The 21,019-nt window shown below is 32.5% G+C and overlaps 1 protein-coding gene across 3 annotated transcripts in view; it reads left to right on the top strand.

Moving 5' to 3' along the window:
• Positions 1-21,019, top strand: part of LOC118189478 (hemocytin-like) — a 728,690-nt gene that overhangs the window by 377,785 nt on the left and 329,886 nt on the right. For all 3 annotated transcript variants that reach the window (XM_085820839.1, XM_085820840.1, XM_085820838.1), the window contains exons 43-46: positions 1,854-2,255; positions 6,677-6,888; positions 11,889-12,057; positions 19,168-19,224. In XM_085820839.1, the coding sequence (XP_085676965.1) occupies positions 1,854-2,255; positions 6,677-6,888; positions 11,889-12,057; positions 19,168-19,224 (840 nt within the window). The remainder of the gene's footprint in view (positions 1-1,853; positions 2,256-6,676; positions 6,889-11,888; positions 12,058-19,167; positions 19,225-21,019) is intronic.

The following is a 21,019-nucleotide window of genomic DNA, read 5'->3' as shown; positions in this document are numbered from 1 at the left end:
AAGTTTTAAGAGCAAGTTTCGAACTTGAAGGGCTTTTACCGTTGTTAAAGTTCTTTGCTATGACTGAATGACTCAAAATAACTTGCAATATAACGTTTTGAAGAAATTTAAAATGAATAAATCATTTATCCTGTGTATAACTATAACAGTGGTGTTATTTCAAAGGTATCATTTCAAAAGTATAACGAAATAATAATATTTTAAAAAAATAAATCCAGTGAATTCTACGACATTCCTGTATTCGTGCATTTATTAAAACTCTATCTTTTATATTCTATTAAAGTTTGACTTTTGGACTTAAACAGAAAGTTGAACTAGTAGACAGAGAATGTCTAAAAATTGTTTTAGTTTATCTACGGCTACTTTTTATTTGTTGTATTCTTATTATAACCATGTTCTTCGGAAAGCAACTTGCTCTTATGATTTTCCCCTTTTAAATTTCGACGATAAAATTAGATAAAAAAATTGAAGTACTGGGGAAGTACTGGAAGAAATGTGGTACCGAGTGCATAATACATATTCTAGAAATATATTTTAATTATTCTACTGATTCAAATATGTTTTATAATTAAGGATTGATTACATTATAAATTATATACGAAAAATTTAACTTCCTTTCCCCCTAAACTGGCAACACTGATTTATCAGTTTACAAGTTTATTAATGCTGTGATAGCCTTACGTAATGGGATGCGAAGAACAAAGGGCTAAACTATACACATCTTACATTTAATCGGAAATAGATTAAAAGAGGTAAAATTTCAGACTCTGGCAATTTTGAATGCTTATTTTTTTAGTGAAAATTATGAAATTTAGATTTTTGTATGAGTATTCTGCAAGATATGTTCTTGTTAATAAGTTGCTCTTTATTTTATTAAAAACTTTCGGAATAAAAAAAGGTTCTGTAATGCTAACAAATTTCCAAATGGTAATTACAAATCAGAGGAGGCACAAATAAATGACAGTTTATAGGAAATATTCACTAAGCAGTTTCTACTTTCATAGCTACAATGCTACGTGCATTGGTTTGAGTAGTGGTAGGTTAGTATAAACATAACTTTGTTGCAGAGTTAAACAGTGACAGAGTTACGATTCACTAAGCAATAATTTCGACGAAATTCCTATTTCAATTTAGTTTAAAGTAAACTTATATTAGCAAAATATTTGATATTATTGATCTAAGCAAACTAAGCCACCTTAATAATTTAGCATTCTTCAGGATATCGAGGTATGCTGATAAGTGATATTTAACTGTCGAGACATAATTTCAGTATTTCTCATGACATTTCAGCAACTAAACTATTTCTAATAACATTTTGATCAACGACTTGGTCCGAAACTTCACAAATGAGATTCTTGCGAGTGCAATGTAAAAACCGCTATTTCTTGCTTTTGTAACTCAGATGTGATCTTAATGATAGATATATGAATGCGTCAACTTACGCGGTTTTTATTTCTCGATACATACAGATTTCCACGGTTCCATGTTAACCAGCTGTTGTAGTGAAAGTTTCTGCCTAGTTGTCTGGCCAGAAATTCCTTGTAATGAGAACATAAAAAGTTGTGTTTTGAGTATAAAAAAGTGTGCATTTTCTTCATTTAAAAATTATCAAAGAATATTTTGTTATACAATAAAACATATGAAATAAAGTAGAAGAATGTTTGCTATATAATTTGTTATTTAATTAAATATGGAAACATTTTAAAATCCATATAAATATCATAATACTATTAATGCCGCTGCTACTATTTTTCCATAGTTTATCCTGTAGATTGAAAATTATTGTTATTAATGCAATTATGTTTCTTTCATGTTAATGCCCTTAGTTACGTAGATTTTATTTACTCGATTAGGAACAGCTGTGGGCTTACCATACACACCACCAACTCTCGTTTGCAAAGATGGATGGACTGGTTGGTTGAACACCCATCTACCAGACCGTGACGGTGATACGGAATTGTTAGTGGATCTCATCGATAAAGGACTAGTTCCATGTTCCTTGGAAGACATTAAAGAAATCAATTGTCGCAACGCCAAAGATCCTCAGATCGAAATGCAAGACGGCGTCTTTTGCGATCTTAAGGCTGGCGGATTAGTGTGCAGGAACAGGGATATGATCAAGCCTTCTCGTTGTTCGGACTACGAGATACGTGTGTTCTGCTCATGCGCAGAAATACCTGAAGTAGCCAAAACCACTACTGAAACCACACTGCCAATATATGGAACAACTAAAATCTTTGAGGTTACTTCGCCTTGTAAGTAATTAAAATAAGACTTCTAAACGATTTTAAGTGGAAGTTTTGACTTTTTCACGTACTGTGGTACAGGGTTAATTAAAAAATATAAAGAATTGAATTGAAATGAACATAATTAATGTTTTCAGAAGACTAGATAAATTTAATAAAGAATGCTTTTCTATCCAAAATAGAATTGTAAGTTGCCAAAATGTAACAACTTCCTTTTGTAGTTATTGAACTTTAAATTTAAATGTCAATTCCTGAATTTCACTCGTTAATAAGCATATAAAAGTAGCTTAAACAATCAAATAAGTTTTTTAAATTTCGAAAAATCTTTCGAGTAAAATTATAAAATACATATATTTAATTTATTAAAAGATAGCAAACATTTTAAGTGTTTGTTTCTGCAGAGACAATATATTTAACTTTCATATTTTTATTAATCTGTCTCCCACAAGGTTTAAATTGTTTGCATAGATTTCTTTTTGCACTTGAGAAGCTTTCTAAACTGCCAATACATAACCAGAATCAACAATTTAGAAGAAAGTTTTTTTATCTACTTTTGCAAATATCCTATACTAAATATATTGCTTTTAAAAGTAATAATTATTTTATCTATATTTTATGATAAATTAATTTTTGAAGATAAATGCAGAGTACCCTCAACACTTTGTAAAAGATAGTGCTGCAAATTATTGTGTTATTTATCCGTATATCAAATTCCTAACAACTCCATATACCTTTTTTCCCATCAATTTGGTTTGGTTTAATACAAATGTCATGTGAGGATTTGAGGACCGGAAAACTCTCATTCACAAGGAAATTTAAGCGGGACAGCCCGAAAGTGAATGTTTTGTGTTCGATGCTCCAGGACAAGAATTTAGGAGCATTTTCTTCCATGCACAAACAACACCGGTCAGAGTTTACCTCGATGCATTGATTAATTACATTTGCCCACAGGTGAAGGACCGTTACCCAATGATCTTTTAGCAGGATGCCGCGCGACGACATTGGATATTGTGCGTTTGCAGTTTTCGCGACAGAACTTTCCTAACAAATGGATCGGGAGACATAGAGCTATTCCATGGTCACCACGTTCGCCTGACATATCCCTTTAGACTTCTTTCTGCGGGGCTATGTCAAAGGTATTTTTAACCTTTCGGAAGTCTCAAACTTTGCATATCTAAACACCAGAATCAGGAATGACAATGCAACCATTAATCACGCCATTTTTCGCCGTACATAGACAGAACTGTAATTCCGATTTGATATTTTGTGCTCAACCAACGCTGCGCACGTGGAGTAACTTGTGTCACTTGTCACAAAAATTTGAAGTTAAACACACAAACAAGCGCACACAAAATCTTATGAAAGGTGCGACTAGTACCAAACATATTAATTATTCCATTCCCAAACTACAAGCAGTTAAATTTGTTCCTGAGCTTTGTGAACACTCTGTTTAATACACATTTTTCTACAAAAGCGTAAGATTCTAATAACCTTATGTAAAGACAATATAAGTGTATTTTTCTATTTAATAACTGTCATAAAATATATTCGTGTAAGAAGCTTAAATAGAGAAATAATCATTGAAAATCTAATATTCTCATTTTAAATTATTAATTTTTGCTATTTGAAGGATTTTAGTTAATTACACATACTCAGGTAACGAAAACTCTCGCAAAATATTTCTTCTGATTTTCAAATATTTACCTTAATGTATTTTTTGACATTTCTGTTAACATTAACATTTCTGTGAAAATATTTGCAGTTTGGATTTAATGGAATATTTTTGTTCATTTTAGAAGCTTCATATGCCATACTGTTAGAATCTTCATAATATTTTAATTGAATAATTTCATCCACATTTCCACATTCATTTGTGAAACGTTAAAATGATTTGTTCCTATAAGAAACACGGAGTTCTGTTCTTCAAGGCGAAGTCTCTTCTAACTGCTGTCGAAATGTCCGACATAATAAACATAAACGGAAAGCAGAATTCACTTGGTGAGGTCTCACATGTACAGCTCGTTTCATCTTGGACCATACGATATTAATGTTTCATCTTCATTTTTAGTTTAACTTCGTAAGTCTGGATCCATCTAAATTTTACTGAGAATTTTCCGGGAATAAAGTATATAATTTGTTGACTGTAGTACTTTTGTCTTACAGTTATGCATAAGTAAAATATAGACATATGGTTATTAATGAAAATATAAAGCTCTAAAATTCCCATTTATCTAATTATTTAATTATTTAGAATCCTATGATTAGGGCAGAAGCTTTGTCGTCTTATACGTAATAACAGTAATGCCAGTCTATGGAAAATCGTACAATCTACGCTAACCTTAAGTCTGTAAAACACTAATGGTTGTAACTGTGATACATACATGAAAGAACAAATGGCTAAATCTTAACTGCAGTTTGCCTACAACGTTTATGGCTTGAAATAACTAAATCTGGCCATATAATGATTATTTACAGATGTATCTTGAACACTTGGGGAGTTACTAATCCTGACACTTTTTAATTATTAAAATAATATACAACTCAGTTGGAAAATCAAATCAAAATTTTATCCGCCACTCCTGATAAGTTTTACAAAGCTTAAAATTATAAGACAAACAAAACTGAGTCTTCATGTGTGAAATTTACAATGCAAGCCAATTACCTTGTTGGTAAAATATTAAAGTGTTGTATGTTAACTGATCATTTTTTATTATTTGAATATTTACTATAACTTTTCTTTTACGTTAAGCCTAACCAGAATGCAAATTAGACTTAAGAGCGTTCAACGCGAAGGTTATGAATGTTTCAGATAGAGAGCTTTTGGCAGCGATGCTTGCAGATTTCTTTTCTGTCGCCTAGTTCTGCCAGTTAATATTCCGTTTCTATTCCATTTGCTATCTGAAGTTAAATTGCACGATTGAAGTTTTAATGAGCTTAGTAGGTCAGATTTGTGTAATCTCGGACTATGATCGTATTTTAGACTCCAAATTTCACTTATGTTATTTTAATTCCCGCAGATGGCGGATTTTAGTAATAAGTTATACTTTCTATTTAAATTCTAGCTTATATTAAAAAAAGGTTTATTTAAAGCCTTCATCGTACAGTTTCAGTTGCAGCAATAACTCTCATAGAAGACTAATAAGACTTACAGGACATTGAGTTAATATTACGGAATTAGGACCCTATAAAATTCCGATTATCTAAAACAATAGCTTAAACGTCAAACCTATAACACGTGAATCGGGTCAAATATAACTAACTACTACTTAAACAGTATATCAAACACAGACATTACGATTCAGTACCTACTCTCTTCACAATTAGTGCAGGAGACAGCTGGCAGTATAGTAGCAATGCGATGCATCTTATTTTTCGCTTGCCATTCATTTTGCAAAACATTTCTGAACGAATATTTAAAACTGAGCGTGACAAGCGAAGAAAAATAGGATAGAATTTAATTTGAAAAACTAAATCTTAGCAAACTTAGGAATAATCGTAATATTCCTTCATTTTTTTATTTTTACAGGTGGGAATTTTACCCCTAACAAGATAGGAGGAAACCTTCCATTAATAAAAATACAATAAACTTACTTACATATTTATTTGGCTACCTGCTACGTCAACAGAGAAACGTATTTGATTGTTGAGCGAACGACTTATATGCGCGCCCTATTATAGCTTCTGTAATTGTTAATTTCTATTTTTTATTCACTTGAACTCGCGATCCATACAAAATGACGGTAGAGAGAAAAAGTAGTTTCACCAAAAACATTTAAATACATTTTTGAAAATTCACTGTTATAGTATCAAAATAACCATTTGTAAATTATTTCATAATACTCTAGCCAACGAATTTTAACCACTTGCAAAGTATGTAGATTATCTTATATTAATTATTCAATTACATTTTTATTAAACTTTCGTTGTCACTTCTACTTTTCTTTAGCTCTCTACAGGATGTAAATGAGATGCGGATATTAATGAGCAGAGCTCTTGGAAGTTAGACAGAGAGCTTTGAAAAACGACGTTGACTGTAGTATTTTTGCCTCATCGGTCACTGCCATGTATATTATTTGTCGTTAGCCGTTTCGCTAACAGACTCATTCGAGCAGTCATTCAGAATTTGAAACGATACTCGTTACGCTGTTACACTATATACCTCCAGCATGTAATTACTTTAAATTTTGAGTTCACATTGCTGCTATCTGAAATCCTGCCGGTTGTGAAGATTTAAATTAAGTGAAAGTGTGCCTCTATTCATTTTAAAGTTTTAAATGAAAAATATGTTTAAATGTTCCTCTTAGTCGCTTACTGTTTTAATACTTTTCAAAGAATTAATTAAAAAATGAAACCCTGCAAGTTAACATTTTGTGACCAGCTTTTTTTGTTTGTTTTCATCTAAAAAATTAATTTACTGCATTACTTTACAGCTTTCAAACTTGTGACTTTCAAAGGCGCTAAACCACAAGTAGGAAAACGTCCACATTTGGTAGGAAATTTAGGATTTATAATGACAACTCCAGCCTGCTCTGCTTGGTCAGCCTGGATCAACAAAAGTCGACCAAAGAAAGGGAGAAAATATGGAGAAAGAGAAGATACCCGGCATTATATTCTGAAGCAAACTGAAGGATTCTGCTCAGAAGTATATTTTCTTTATCTTATTCCGCTTTATAAAGAAGGGTCCGGACACAAAATTTCCTTTTTTTATTTATGAATATTTTAAATATTTTTCTCTGATATATATGTATATGTATACAGGGTTTCACGTAAATGTTGCGATAAACTTCTGGGTGAGGTAGGGCACGTCATATGGATTAGAAATTGCATAGAAACTCATGCCCGGAAATGTCAGGGGTAAGTGGTAGCAGAGGTAGAAAATGGGAAAAGAAACAAGAGTGATTAATTTGAAACATTTATTGGACATGAATACAAATGGTGTATGATAGCTTGACTGTTACAACAGATGCTCAAAGTTTGCATCATCAAACGCCAAACAAACATGCCTGACATCCAAGGACATGTTCAAACATATTTCCGGACATGTTCAAACATATTTCCGGACATGTTCAAACACACCAGAAGTTTCTTTGTTTGTAGCAGCCGCTTAGCCGAGTCTTGCCACAAGATCCATTTCAGATACAACAGGATCGTGATACACGAACTTTTGATGGCTTCCCACAAAAAGAAATCAAAGCCCGATAAATCTGGTGAGTGTGGGGGGGGGCAAGAAACAGAAAACCACGCCCAGTCCATTGATTCGGCTATGATGTGTTCAAATGGCTATGAACACCCAGTCCAAAATGGGTGCACTTCTTAATGACCCGTAGCCGCACAAATTTTGATGCAGACTTGCGAGCAAATTGTGGTATGGTTGATGACTGTCGGAGAGCGTTCTCGATAAACGTGTGCAGCGATTCGTCCATTACCCTCAGCATTACAATAAATGCATGTCTGCAGGCTACCGTTTCGCATAGCGCTCCATGTTCTTCCTTTGGTACACTGCGCAAAAAAGGGGGAAAAGTTCTATATCTCCCGTTCTACTGGGCCGATTGACGAAATTAAACTTGCGTTTTTATCTCTAGAAAGCGCGACTTAGGATATGTATTAGATTTATATATAGCATACTTCTAAACACAAAATCGGACTTTTTCTGAAAGGGCATGCCATGTTTTTCCATATTTCAGGTCTACCACTCAAATTACGCCAAACTGCCAAGTTTTGTAAAACTCGCACGAGTAGTTTCTAAAAAATTAGCTCTCAAAATTGCAGCTCCTCAATAATTATGTGAGTTTGGTGTATATTTATTAATATTTCTTTTTTCATTAAACTTCTTTGATTTTTTCTTTCGTATTTCGAAATTCAGGTTCATTCCAAATAATATTCGCCTACTGTTTATGATTTATTTTTTAAATTTGTATTTTAAATAATATTTGTAAATTTTTTCAAAAAGATTTTGAATAAAAATTTCTAAGTATACCTGCAAAAATTTAGTTTTGTATTCAAAATTTCTGAAGATATACGTAAATTTATATATTGGCCCGTTTTGAAATTTGACATATTTGTTGAAAGCGATAATTATATCAAATGTGGTTTAGTCACTTTGTTAAAATTATTTGAAAGTTGGAACGATGAGACTTTTTTCCCGCTCATGCACAATGTAAAAGAAAGGAACGATTCTTTAAATCTTTCCCACTCCTAGGTTCTTTCCCACTCCTGCGCAATGGCAGGGACAGAAAAATAGGTTGCCATATATTAAGAAGTTTGCAAAGTGAATTATTCTTGGCACAAACTGAAAAATTTCGCCAAGATAAATTTTTGAATTTCTCCGTAAATTACGAACCAAATTTTACAAAATTTAATATTTAGGCATAATTTGAGCCGTAGAATTGAAATATAAAAGTATTTGTATGTTATTTCAGAAAAAGTCAGGGATGATTAACATGGAACGAACATTCCCAAAACTCTCCTGTTTTAAAGTTAAATATATTTCTTAATTAGCGATTTTCTTTATTGTAATGTAACGTAATTTGTATTATGATTTTTTTATGTAATTTTTCTATGTAATTTTCTCTATTGTAATTTCCTCCATGTAAGTTGTTTTCTCTGCCTGCATTATTACTTTAACGTTTTACTACTATCGAAACATTTTATATTTTTAGATTGTAGAGAAACTTCAAATTTATGTGAAAATTTATAGTTTGAAAGTGTAGAAATATTTGCATGAAGTAACTTTGATGAGAAATGATTTATATTCTCTATTAGAATGAAATTCTCAAAAGTAATATTTAAGAGTATTCGAATTATTATTATACAACGTACCATTTGAAAATGCGTTCTGTTATTTCTAAGTTAGCTTACCTCTTAGCTTTATTCGTACTCACTCTTTCATTCACTTATTCTTCTCTTTCATTCACTTATTGAATTGCGCTCATACACTGGTTACTAGTGAAGCAGCATAAGATACATTTCATTTAAGAATTTTAGGGCCTTTTTTTAAAATGCCTGTCTTCAATTTAAATAATCCATGCTAAATTTTACTGCAGTCTAAGTTTTTAGCGAAACTATGCAATATATGACTTACATGAAATACGTCTAGACGGGATGTAATTTTGGAAATCGATAACATATGAATGTTTATATGTAATGTGTGATGCAATATTCAAAACAGGATGTTTTATTTTGTTTCTGTGTGCAATATGATATGTTTCTCTCGGACCAAATGTTAATTTCTCATGCAGTGAAATGAACACAGGGAAACAATTTCGTGATATAAACATCTTCTTCAACATTTTGTAAGATCATGTAAGGATAGATAATTTAACAAATATGCAGTATATATATATGTAATGTGTGATGCATTATTCAAAACAGAATTTTTTTTTTGATTCTGTGTACGACATGATATGTTTCTCTAAATGTTAATTTCTTATGCAGTGAAATGAACGTAGGGACACAACTTCATGATATAAACATCTTTCTCAGCATTTTGTAGGGTCATGTAAGGAAATAGAATTTAACAAATATACAGTCAGATACAAAAGCACAATTCTATTTAATACTTTTATTCTCGAAACAGAGTTTTATTGTGTTGATGATATCTGAATTAAGTTAATTATTTTTTATTATTTAAGAAAAATCAGAATTTTATTTAAATCCTTGGATTATTAATTTAATGTCTTAATATTTGGTTATCTAAATTCTTATATTTTGGGAAAAACCAATGCTTCAATGATATTTTTCTCTTTATTTAAACTTAGCCAAGAAAGCTTCGTTCCTTGTGAAAAGATTCAGGAAAAAGAGCGAATTTCGCTGCGTCATTCTACTAGGGTCTGACTCATTATCCTTAGAACATTCTAGAAAGAAATTTTTTTGTCTTGGTGCTAAGTGACAGGAGTACTTGACGAGAGGTCGAAGGTTAATATTTCACCTACGACAAATGGTCACTGTCTTGGCGATAAAAGTATCCAGTTTGGGTCCGGGTTTTGAATACTTGCGCGTGCGCAGTTTTATCCTTTTGAGTGAAAAAGAGGAAATTTAACGGTCTCTAACGGTCTCTAAAGGGGTCGAAAATCTAGTTTTACGGTAGCCTGTTTTTTTTTGTGATAAGTGAAGAAGAATTTTGAGTACGGACAAAGCCCACTGGAGATAACAGGCGGCTATTTCAGACGGCTTTGGTACGGGTCACTTTATGTTGTGTCGTCTTCAGTGAGTTATTCTTCTTGCAGTTGTAAGGCGGGGGGAGAGGCAATTATGCTCTCTGTCCGTAGGCCCCACTGGAAGTTCGGGGAACGGAATTTGCTTGACAATTAATGAATTATCTAGAGACTTTTGGCTGGGCTGTTTGTAGTTTGGTTTGGTTTGGTTTTATTAGATTACGGCAAAGCACTCGAGGGCTATCTGCCTTAAGGGAGGGATGCCTTCGTGGAGAACTTTCAAAGGGGAACTGGCTCGTATACACGTTACACATGGGGAAAACCACGAAAACGCCCATGCAGCCAGCCCGTTCGCGGAATTCGAGGGCTGTTTCTAGTATCATCTGGTTTCGACTCGGCTTCGTTTAACTCTTCGTCAACAGTTAACTCTTATTTTGCGACTATGGACGTCGGACTAATTGGCCTTGTCTAGACGCTGAGACCCTTTGGAGACCTCCTAGAAGTTTTGTTCTTACCTTGGGGAACTTCTATTTTTCCTGGAAAGACTAGCAATTAGAAGCAGTTAAGACTGGAGTTTCTCCCTGCAGTAGACTAGAGTAGTCATACGCTGGAAAAGATATGGTCCTTTTATACCTCGACGACTTATCTACGGACTGTATTTCCAAACATGCAATTTCATTTCGCTTTCGAATTTCGAATTTTCGAATATTTTCATAAAGAATATAAACTCTAAATATATGAATAATAGCATATGCTTTCTACGAAAACGTGACCATACTATTACTTGCACAGTTTTCATTATCTGGTTTTAAATGTAATTTTAAAGTAAGGATCTTCCGAATAAACTGAAAATATCTAACTTTAAGGTAAAATCAGAAATTTTATTTATGAACAAAACTTTAGTCTGCCTTTAAATTTCTTAATCGGCTAAATATTTTGGGAGTTTTCAAAATGCTTTCTTTTCAAAAGTTAACCACTACTCCTACTATAGTGAATCACTATTCTTCTTGAGAGGAAATAATAGCCCAGCGCCTTAAGGTAAAAGATAAAAAAAAGCATCTTCAAAGCCCTCGAGAAAAGATAAATATTTAATTTAGTTTTGAAAATGTCTTCCTGTCATAAACTGTGGTTATTACCGTCTGAACTGCCAAGAGTCTAGTGTATAAGTTGACCAATAAAAGTTGGCGAAAAAATTCTCAGATGCTTCCTTTTTGCTTTGTTTCTTGAAAAATAGCATGATGTGTCTGTGCACAAAATGCTTTACTTATATATTTATATATAAAATATTTCTTCGGAAGTTGTTGGAATAACAAGAAGGACTGAATGTAAGAAAATAATAAATGTAAGCATAAGTTCTACACCGCATCTAAAGATCTATTCAAATGTCATAAGTATTTCCATTAGTGCTATTTGGCTTTGTATACATAAGAAAAATATGCTATATCAAGACTATCATTATGTATTGAATAAATATATTCAAATTCTTTAGGGTTCGATAATAGCTATTGAATGCAGAGAAGTTAAGTCCGATATAGATTATACCGAAACTAAAGAGGAAAAATTAGTATGTGACTTGAACAAAGGATTTATCTGTCTTAACCGAAACCAACCGGATGGAAGATGTCAAGACTACAAGATTAGATACCTTTGTTCTTGTGGTAAGTTTCTGCCGTTTTGCTAGATCAATAATGAATTAAAGCAAAAGTGCCAAAGTGTTAAAACTAAGTTAAGCATAAAAGAATTCCTATTTCATTAAAGATAAATCAAAATAAAAACAATTATGCAGAATATTATGCACAGCGGTTTCCACATTATTTTGGGAGAAATAATAATATACATGTTATGATAATATACAGCATTATACGCAACGTTATGGAGCTTAGAAAACTGAGCTAGCTAATGGCTGATTGGATTTACAGATTTGAAATGTAACGTTACATCAGGATTATATTAACGCTGTTGATAAATTGGCTATTATTAATTTTTATTTCTATGTAACGCAAATGCAGGTTGTTTTCTTTTGATAAAAGCAACATTCCTAAGCCAGACAGGTGCTTTATAATAAATAATCTATAGTAAACAAAGAATGAGATAAGCGATCTTGTTTAATGAATGCATGATAAAACAATAGGTTATACCCAATCATCAATTAAAAATCATTTTCAGGCCCAGTGAATCAGATACCGTAAAATAATATATATGGATAGCATTTATGGCTACCTATTGAGAAAACCTGAAAAGCAAAGTTATGAAATGGTGCATTTAGAAAGGAGATATATGTCATTAAAAAGACTAAAAATCAGTTAAAAATCATAGAATTCATATGCAAAGCTATTAGAATATTCTAACTGAATACGTGCTTTATTTAAATATATGGAAAATAATTTAAGTGATAAACGAATGAGATTTTTTTTCAAATTTTTCCTTTTCAAATATAAGATCCATGTCCCTTAAAAATAATGGCTTTAGATCATTTTATGATTTTCAAGTAATTTTATATTACAAAGAATAAAAGTAATAAGTTATACATTTGCCACAAAATGAATCTGAATTTATTTTATACTAAAATAGTGACAATATCACACAATATAATTTATTCGAATTTCATGAAATTTTATTATCTTGCGTTTATTATTAAAATACCTTAAATTCATGTAAATTCACGAAAGAAACGGTTTTCGCGGAAATATTTATCTATTGAATATCATCAAAATAAAACCTACTTAAACTGTTATATATTCGTAAAAACAAACTTAATTTAATATAAGCCTCATTTTATGATTTCTAATTTATGTTTCACTAATACCATCGAACGTGATAAATTGTCAGTTTGTCTCGAAATGTTTCTGAATTTATTTTATGCTAAAACAGCGATAATAGAACTTAATATATAATAATTTATTTGAATTTCATTTACTTTTATTAGCTTGAGTTTATTAGGATTTCTTAATTTTATTTCAATTCGCGAAGAAATGTTTCGTAACAATATTTATTTATGAAATATTATAAAAAATACTTGAAAAATCAACTATTATTAAATATTTACGCGTTAACTTGTTACGTTGTTTACGTGTTGCATTATTGACTGCAGGTATTTTGCGCTGCAGATACAACCACTGAATAAGAAACACAGAATATTTCAACAAAGCAAACTGATTTTAAGGCAACCTTCATTGGATTTACCTGACGGAAATAAATAAGGGATGTGCATGTAAAATTAAATGTGCAAATAATAATATTAGTTATATCCACAATGCTAATTCAAGTCTAGAATGACAGGATCTACATTATTTTCTTGTGAACATGTCAATGTAACCTACCTTCTAAACAATTCCAATCCTCTCGGCGTTTTAAATGTCTTACACTACGGTTACTATTTCCAATTTCCAAATCACGTAGTGATCATCAAAAAAAAAAAAAAAAAGAATCACGATTGTGAAATCTTTGATTCAAGTTAAATTAAGAAATAATTTTAGCAGTTGTTTTTCACAAAGTACCCAACTATAATTAAATAACCAACTAGGGAAAGGAGTTGGATTGATTGTGAAGAAAAGGTTAGATAACAAATTGCAGCAACCGCACCTTATTTATACGAATTGATCTATCTTCAGACAGTGCAGAATGCAGATGCAAGATCACAGATAAATGAGTGCTGGTGAAATAAGAATGAGAAAAAAATATAAAATATAGATGAACAATGTTTTAATTTTATCTCAATAATAAATTTAATTCTTAAAATGAGGAATTTAAGTCACCAAATAGGATGATTGACTGTCTTCAATGTTATTGTCTAGTTTTAATTTAATAGTTGGGAAATTCTATGATATAAAAATCGAATTATAATTACTTGAAATCAGATACTACGGAATAGGATTGGATTGATAGGGAAGAAAAGGTTAAATAGCAAAATTGCAGCAATTCTGATGCACCAGTCGAACTGTAGAAACATTAGGTATTTTTTGGAAGCAAGAGATGTGAAAAATGAGCAACGCCTTCGCCGGGAATTGAACCCCGGACCTATAGAATACGCACCCAACTTGCTGACCACTACACTACGAAGGCATGCTAAGAAGGCTGGAGATATACCTTATAGAACACTGTACAAATTTATAGCCTTATCGCCAAAGATGAGAAGTTTGAACTTGGTTTCGTTAAGCAGATGTATTAAAAGCTGGAATTCATTACCTATTTTTAATTGCCATTTGAAGTACTATTGAAACCACTATCTTTCATTATAATACTCAAAGTCACATGCTATTAAATTGCTAGCATTTTGTCATATAAGGGTAATTTATATTTTAGTTATAATAAACAAATTACGTAAGTAAGTCTTGGAAGATTAGTCTGTGAGTTTCTTGGCTTTACCGATGAATAAAGAGCTAAAAAATCTATTTCCTAGCCAAATATATGTTATTGTTTAATTCGTTATGGCAAAGCACTCGAGCGCTGTATGATTTAGAGAAGGATTGTGTCGTTGGACGACTGTCTAAGAAAAAATGGCTGTTATATATCTTATACTCCGGAAACACAGCGAAACTGCCCATACACGCAGCTCTTTCGAAGGAATTAGAGCTCCAATCCGAACTGCCAACGTTCGGCGATTTTATTGCAGGAAAGTGGTAATTCCCAACAGGAACACATTCATAAATTTTGTGGAGATACAAATTGCTATCATTTAATTCCTTATATCATTAGTCAGGGAAAAATTTCCTAAATTTGCGTTATCATTTAACTTTGTAGTATCATCCAAATATTACATTTCTTGAAAATACAAATTAATCATGATACATAAAATATTCTATGAAAGAAAAATTTTAACCAAGTGGTGATGGTTTACACAGGTTTCTAAAAATTTCGCCGAAAATTGAAAAATCGTGATAAATCGGATAATAATAGTTTGAAATCCTTGAAATTCGGAAATATTACAAATAAAAACATACTGCATCGGCGTAGCATTAAGCAAAAGAGTGCTGTTGCCAACGCTTTATATAAATATGATATAGCTTAAAACCAGCTCTTTAGAAAGGAATTTTTACTCTATGAATGACGATATATTTAACAATTTCGAGTAATCCAAAAAGTACAAAATAAGGTCGAGGGGGCATTGCCAGCATGACTGCGTTACAGAACCATATGCCAGCGAAAGCAGTTAAAGACAGGCTGACACTGCAAAATAGTTAAATGTCGACCATACCTAAGTTAGCCATTTGTGGAACCAATTTCTAACTACTGGTTTAACCTTTCAAAAATCTACCGAAGGTAGGCCAAGAGTTACCACTTTTGCAGATTATTTGTATTAGCGACTTACTGCTATTCCAGAAGGACTAAAACTCCATCTCACCTTCGATCCGCGCTTATTTCTGCTACAGTATTAGGCATGACAATATGCGAAATGTTTCATGAGATGCATATGCTAAGCGAAAGGCAATGTATGTCTCGCTTACCTCCCGCCACCGTAAAAAGCATTTGAATTTGTCGTGTAAATTGGACTGAAAATCAGTAGTGGTCAGTTCTGTTCACTGATGAGCCAAGTTTAATGTACAGAATTATTCTCTGTGTGTTTACATATGGAGCAAAGCAAAGACTCTGTATCTTCTTTCTACAATATGCGACAAGGTTACCTACGTAGGAGATAGTGTTTTTATATGGGGAGGTGTATCTTTAGATGGCGCAAAGACCTGTATGTGCTGCCACATAAAATCCTCAATTCTCAGAGATACAGAGACAACAAACTGGATCCTATTGTTCGTCCGTATACTGCTGCAGTTGGTGATACCTTCACTTTGGAAGCAGATAATGTTCGCCTTCCCACTGCTCGCCTTGTGCACCAGTTTCTTGAAGAAGAAACTATGAATCAAATGGTATAGTCAGTATGCTTTCCTAAGCTTATTCTCAATGAGCATGGTCGAGACTCCCTTGAAAAATGTATTACTGGCCTCCATCTCGCTTCGAAAACCTTATATTGGCTTAGAAGTGTTTTACATTATCAAAGGGCATTGATACCCATGCAACTCAGTGACAACACCGTAAACCGCATGAGACAATGTTGTCAGGCTTTTAATGTTATTCGGGTGATTGTTCGTGGTGTTGAGAAATTTTTTTATTTAATTTGTATGTCCTAATTCCCGTTGATATCACAAAATTTAAATACCCTGAATTTTTGTCGGCGTGTTTTTTAGTTACAAGCGGCATAATAAACACTATCACTAAGTTTTGTACAGTTTGCTTCTATACTCATTAAATTATCATGTTTTGCATTTACTGCTAAGATTATGGAATCCCGGGTATTTTTCATGCTTTCTGGCTAATTTAATTTAGAATCTTTCCAATACTCCAAGCTACTATAGTGTGCCCATTTTCCTTACCTTATTCAGTTTCTAAAATTATTTGTTGTAGCTAACCTAATCAGAAACAGCCCACGAATTTAATTATAGCAAGGAATGAAAGATTGCTCTGTCGTTGGCCTGAGTCTTGAGCACCATTTAGCGCGATTTTACTCAGTTCCGCTCCAGTTTTGAGGGAAAGCACTCCAAGGGACGGGCTTTAGGGTTTCAAACCCTCTTGCCTGGCACAAATCCGCTTGAGAAGGACCTTCTACTCGCAGTATACTTTTAGTGCCTCCATGCCGCATAGGCACTATGCATTTACAAACATCCATAACATCCATGCTTGCTCCGGGATCCGAAACCGGATCTTTCGGTACGGTAATCAGCATTACTAAGTACTATACCTTCTGGGTGGCTTTAGTTTATGCTTGCTTTAAAAAAATGCTGACGTAGAAACGTAATTTTCAATTAATTTCTTATTCTTTGCTAAATTCCTTTCTCTTTAAAATGGTGTTCATAAAGCAGAATAATAACTTTCATAAAAGACTTATGTAATGAATAATAGCTGCCATTTTTTACTGGAGGGGTTGAAAAATAAGAGTTTTCAGAACTCATATAACAGCTAACTACTTAACTGAACTACTTGTTACAGTTAACAACTGGCCTTAGGAGTTACACAGCTGGTTGGGACAGTTATTACCTCTCTGTACTTCTTACTGTGAATATTAATACAGCTCAATAGGTAAAGGCTAACGTAAAACATTTTATTTCTTACAACTTATGGAATTTACAACTGAAATAATACAAAACATTGAATACAGCTCCTTGTTGACAGAGACTCGCTATTCAATCTATAATATGTTGGTTGACTTGCAATTTAAACAAATCTACACGGAACCACAACACTGTCTGCATCGGATGGTAAACACAACTCTCTACACTTACCAAATATTGATAACGTCAGGCGTTCACATTCAGTAATCGGATAGTAATACCAGCTACCTTCACCTTCTTTAACCAAGAAGCAATACCAGTGGACAGAATTAAGCTCGGAATCATCGGTTAGATTAAAAACATTAAGGTAATTGAGAAAGGCTTACAATACTTTTGCATGCTTGAAACCAGTTCGTATGATTTTACATCAGTTTATATATACGTCACGCTGGTCACAACATGAGATGTCTGTCGTTACTTTATATTTGGACCAGAGTCTAATTGCTGACATTTCATTCCCAAGCTCTTTCAGCGGAACGTGCTGGTTGCATGGGCGTTTCCTGATTTCTTCCATTTGTAAAGGCATACCTTCTCCTGGGTAGATAGCGCTTGTGTGCTGTGCTGTAATCAAATCCACACGCTCCTGGTATCTCCCTTTCAATCTGACAATATTAAAATTTTTGTGTTTAAAAATAAAACGCACAAGGTTTGTCTCTCTAAAAGAAATCACGCTTTCATTGAAAATATTCTAAGGAAAACTGGTTGACATATTGGTTACAGAAGAAGAAAGCACTTAACCAAGACGTAATGCAAGTTCTTACTTATTCTGCTACTTCCTTGTATCGAAACCGATGCCAATGTAATGATATAAATTATTAGTTATTTTAGAAATCCTATCATGGATATTTTTTGTATTATATCTTGTGCTTGGAACTAATGTGAAAATCATACTAATGTTTCACGCCTTTGACTTTATAATCTCTAGTGAGTGGATAAATTTGTCCTGCTTTGACAGTTACATATCTAGGCCGGCATTCTGGAAAAAGTAATTGTTTACGACTCACCACTCATTAACATTGCCCTTGACGAATATGGTCCCCAAAGGGAAGTAACTCAATTATATTGTTCGAGAATGGGTCAAATAGCGAAATGAATCGAATGAGCAATGGGAAGAAGAGAATCGAAGCAATCCAACCGCTAACTGCTGGACATATTTTCTTCAGCTATAATTTTTAGATTTTCTAATGTGCCTTTTCTACATAGAATTAACAAAATAACAAAAATATTTTGAAACAGAAACTATTCAAAAATTTTGACAAATATTTAAGTTAAACTCACTTTAAATATAAGAGGAGAAGCTTTTCTTTTCTTTTAACAAGAGAAATCAAGCTTTCCTCGAACTCTTCCAACATAAACTCTTGGTGGATCTCTCTAACAAAGCCACCGTTCCGTTTTGCAGAATCATTATTCTCTCGCTCAGGAAAAGTGAATATATCTTTTGAATCAGTCTGCGAATGCATAGACCATTTCTACTGTCTAATAAATTATTGTTATATTTTCTCTTTTGCTTTATGATTTAAAATAAATTTCCGGAAAATGTATTATTATTTCTTTTTTTCAGAAACATTTTCAAAAGCTTTATTGTTTGTAAGAACTGTTTCCTAATATTTTTCATTTTTGTTGATAAATTTCATAAACTTTTAAGAAATAAATTATTTTCCTTTTCAGAAGAAGTAACTACACAGCCTTCGCTTTTTATAAAGACAACAACACCGGCCTATATTTGTAAGTCAATTTTTTTCATTGCTATAATATCTGTGTTGAAATTCTTAATATGTTTTTAAAATTTAATCACTCCTTTAACTAATTTCATTTAATAGTGATATTTAAGATACAGGCTGCTTAAAATGTATTTTACAAATTCGGTCTATAATTCTCTAAAATATTTTTTAGATTCGTATTTTATTTTTTAATTGGTTTTAATAAAGTAGCTGTTCGTATAATGTAACCTTACTAAATTAAAATATTTCAGTTAAAAAAAAGTTTCATTACGGACCTAATCTACCAATACATTAATTAACTTGTACATAAATATACTAACATAATTGGATGAAGATACAACATAACAAAGATTTTGAATAAATCTCAGTTGATTTCGAGGGTGTCTTTTTCAGAAGCAAAACATGTAGGTTTTTCACATTAAACCAACGGGTAGGTAACCCGCAGCGAAAGGTCTGAAGCAAAGGAGAGATTAGTGTCTCAGAAACTCAACTTAAGTCAAGAAATGAAAAACAATAAAAAGTCGATGAGACAAACAAATAATTAGACATGGAACTGGCGAAATAAAAACAAGCCTTAACTAAACTATCAAGTTCCGGTTGACCATTTATAAATGAATCTAATTTATTTATAAATTTATGGCTCAATGTTAATTACAAACACTACTCATTTTTGTTATATCTCTCATACAATGAACAATTATAACTATACATGCTCATAAACACATCATTTCTTATACTTTGATTTGAAAATATCGTATCGATCGTAGTATGGAAAACTTTTGCCAAAACCTAAGTCGTGCAACCCGATTTTGCATATACGCGTTTCTTAATTGTCTAGATTCAATTTGTCCAACGCGAGAATTTCAATTATACGTGCTATGCTTTGGAGAGTCGACCGCGTTGTGGCAGTCCTTTTTAATGACTGCTTTGATAAATGATCCATTAAAGAAGGCAAACATTATTTAAAATAGTGAAACCTGAGCTTTAAATTCCTCTTAATTCTCGATAATGCTCCAGGATTCGATATTGAAGTCCTCACAACATTTCATTCAAATGTAGCGGTTTTATTGCTACCAGAGAATCAAGGAATAATAAAGCATTCAAAGTTTCTTACGTCAGGCACGTTTAGCGAGACACACTAATTGCATTTTGGAAGCAATTCGACACTGCATAGAAAAAATTAAACTAACATGGCAACAAGTAAATTCATGAACAATAAATGTTTACCGGCATCAACGCTATCAGAAAGTTTACACAATTTTAAAGGATTTCAAGCAATTGAAAATGAAGTCGAGGAAATCGTACAAATAGCAACAGCAATAAGCAGCAAACGGTTATTCAAATTCAGATATGAAAAAAGGAAAATTCAACGAATTAATGAAGAATGACTATCTTGATGAGGCAAGTGAAGAACTCGATAAACACTAGCCGATGGTGAAAGTAATAGGGAAGAAGATAAAGATCTTTAGCGTACAAGAAGTTAAACGAATATTTAAAAAAAGACGCTGAAACTGTGTGATTTTGCTATGGATATTGGCCCAAATGAAGAAAGAAATTGAAAGAGTTATTGAAACACTTTTTACCCCTTACCACGAAATGTTTAATGAATTACTTCAGATATTTTCCCAAGCAAAAATCACCAGCAATTGTAAAAAATAGTTGTATCATGCACAAGATGGCAAAGTTTTAGGAAGGTTATAAAAACAACTTTTTTATTTAAACATGACTTTGAACATAAAGGCAGTACTTACAAACTACCACAGCTATTGGTAACACAAACTAAAATAAGAACAATCGAT

The sequence above is a fragment of the Stegodyphus dumicola genome, chromosome 7 (genome assembly GCF_044657685.1).
Source record: "Stegodyphus dumicola isolate Sdum_Otavi_A_Nest chromosome 7, ASM4465768v1".
Taxonomy (NCBI): Eukaryota; Metazoa; Arthropoda; class Arachnida; order Araneae; family Eresidae; genus Stegodyphus; species Stegodyphus dumicola.
This window is presented reverse-complemented; position numbering and strand designations above follow the sequence as displayed.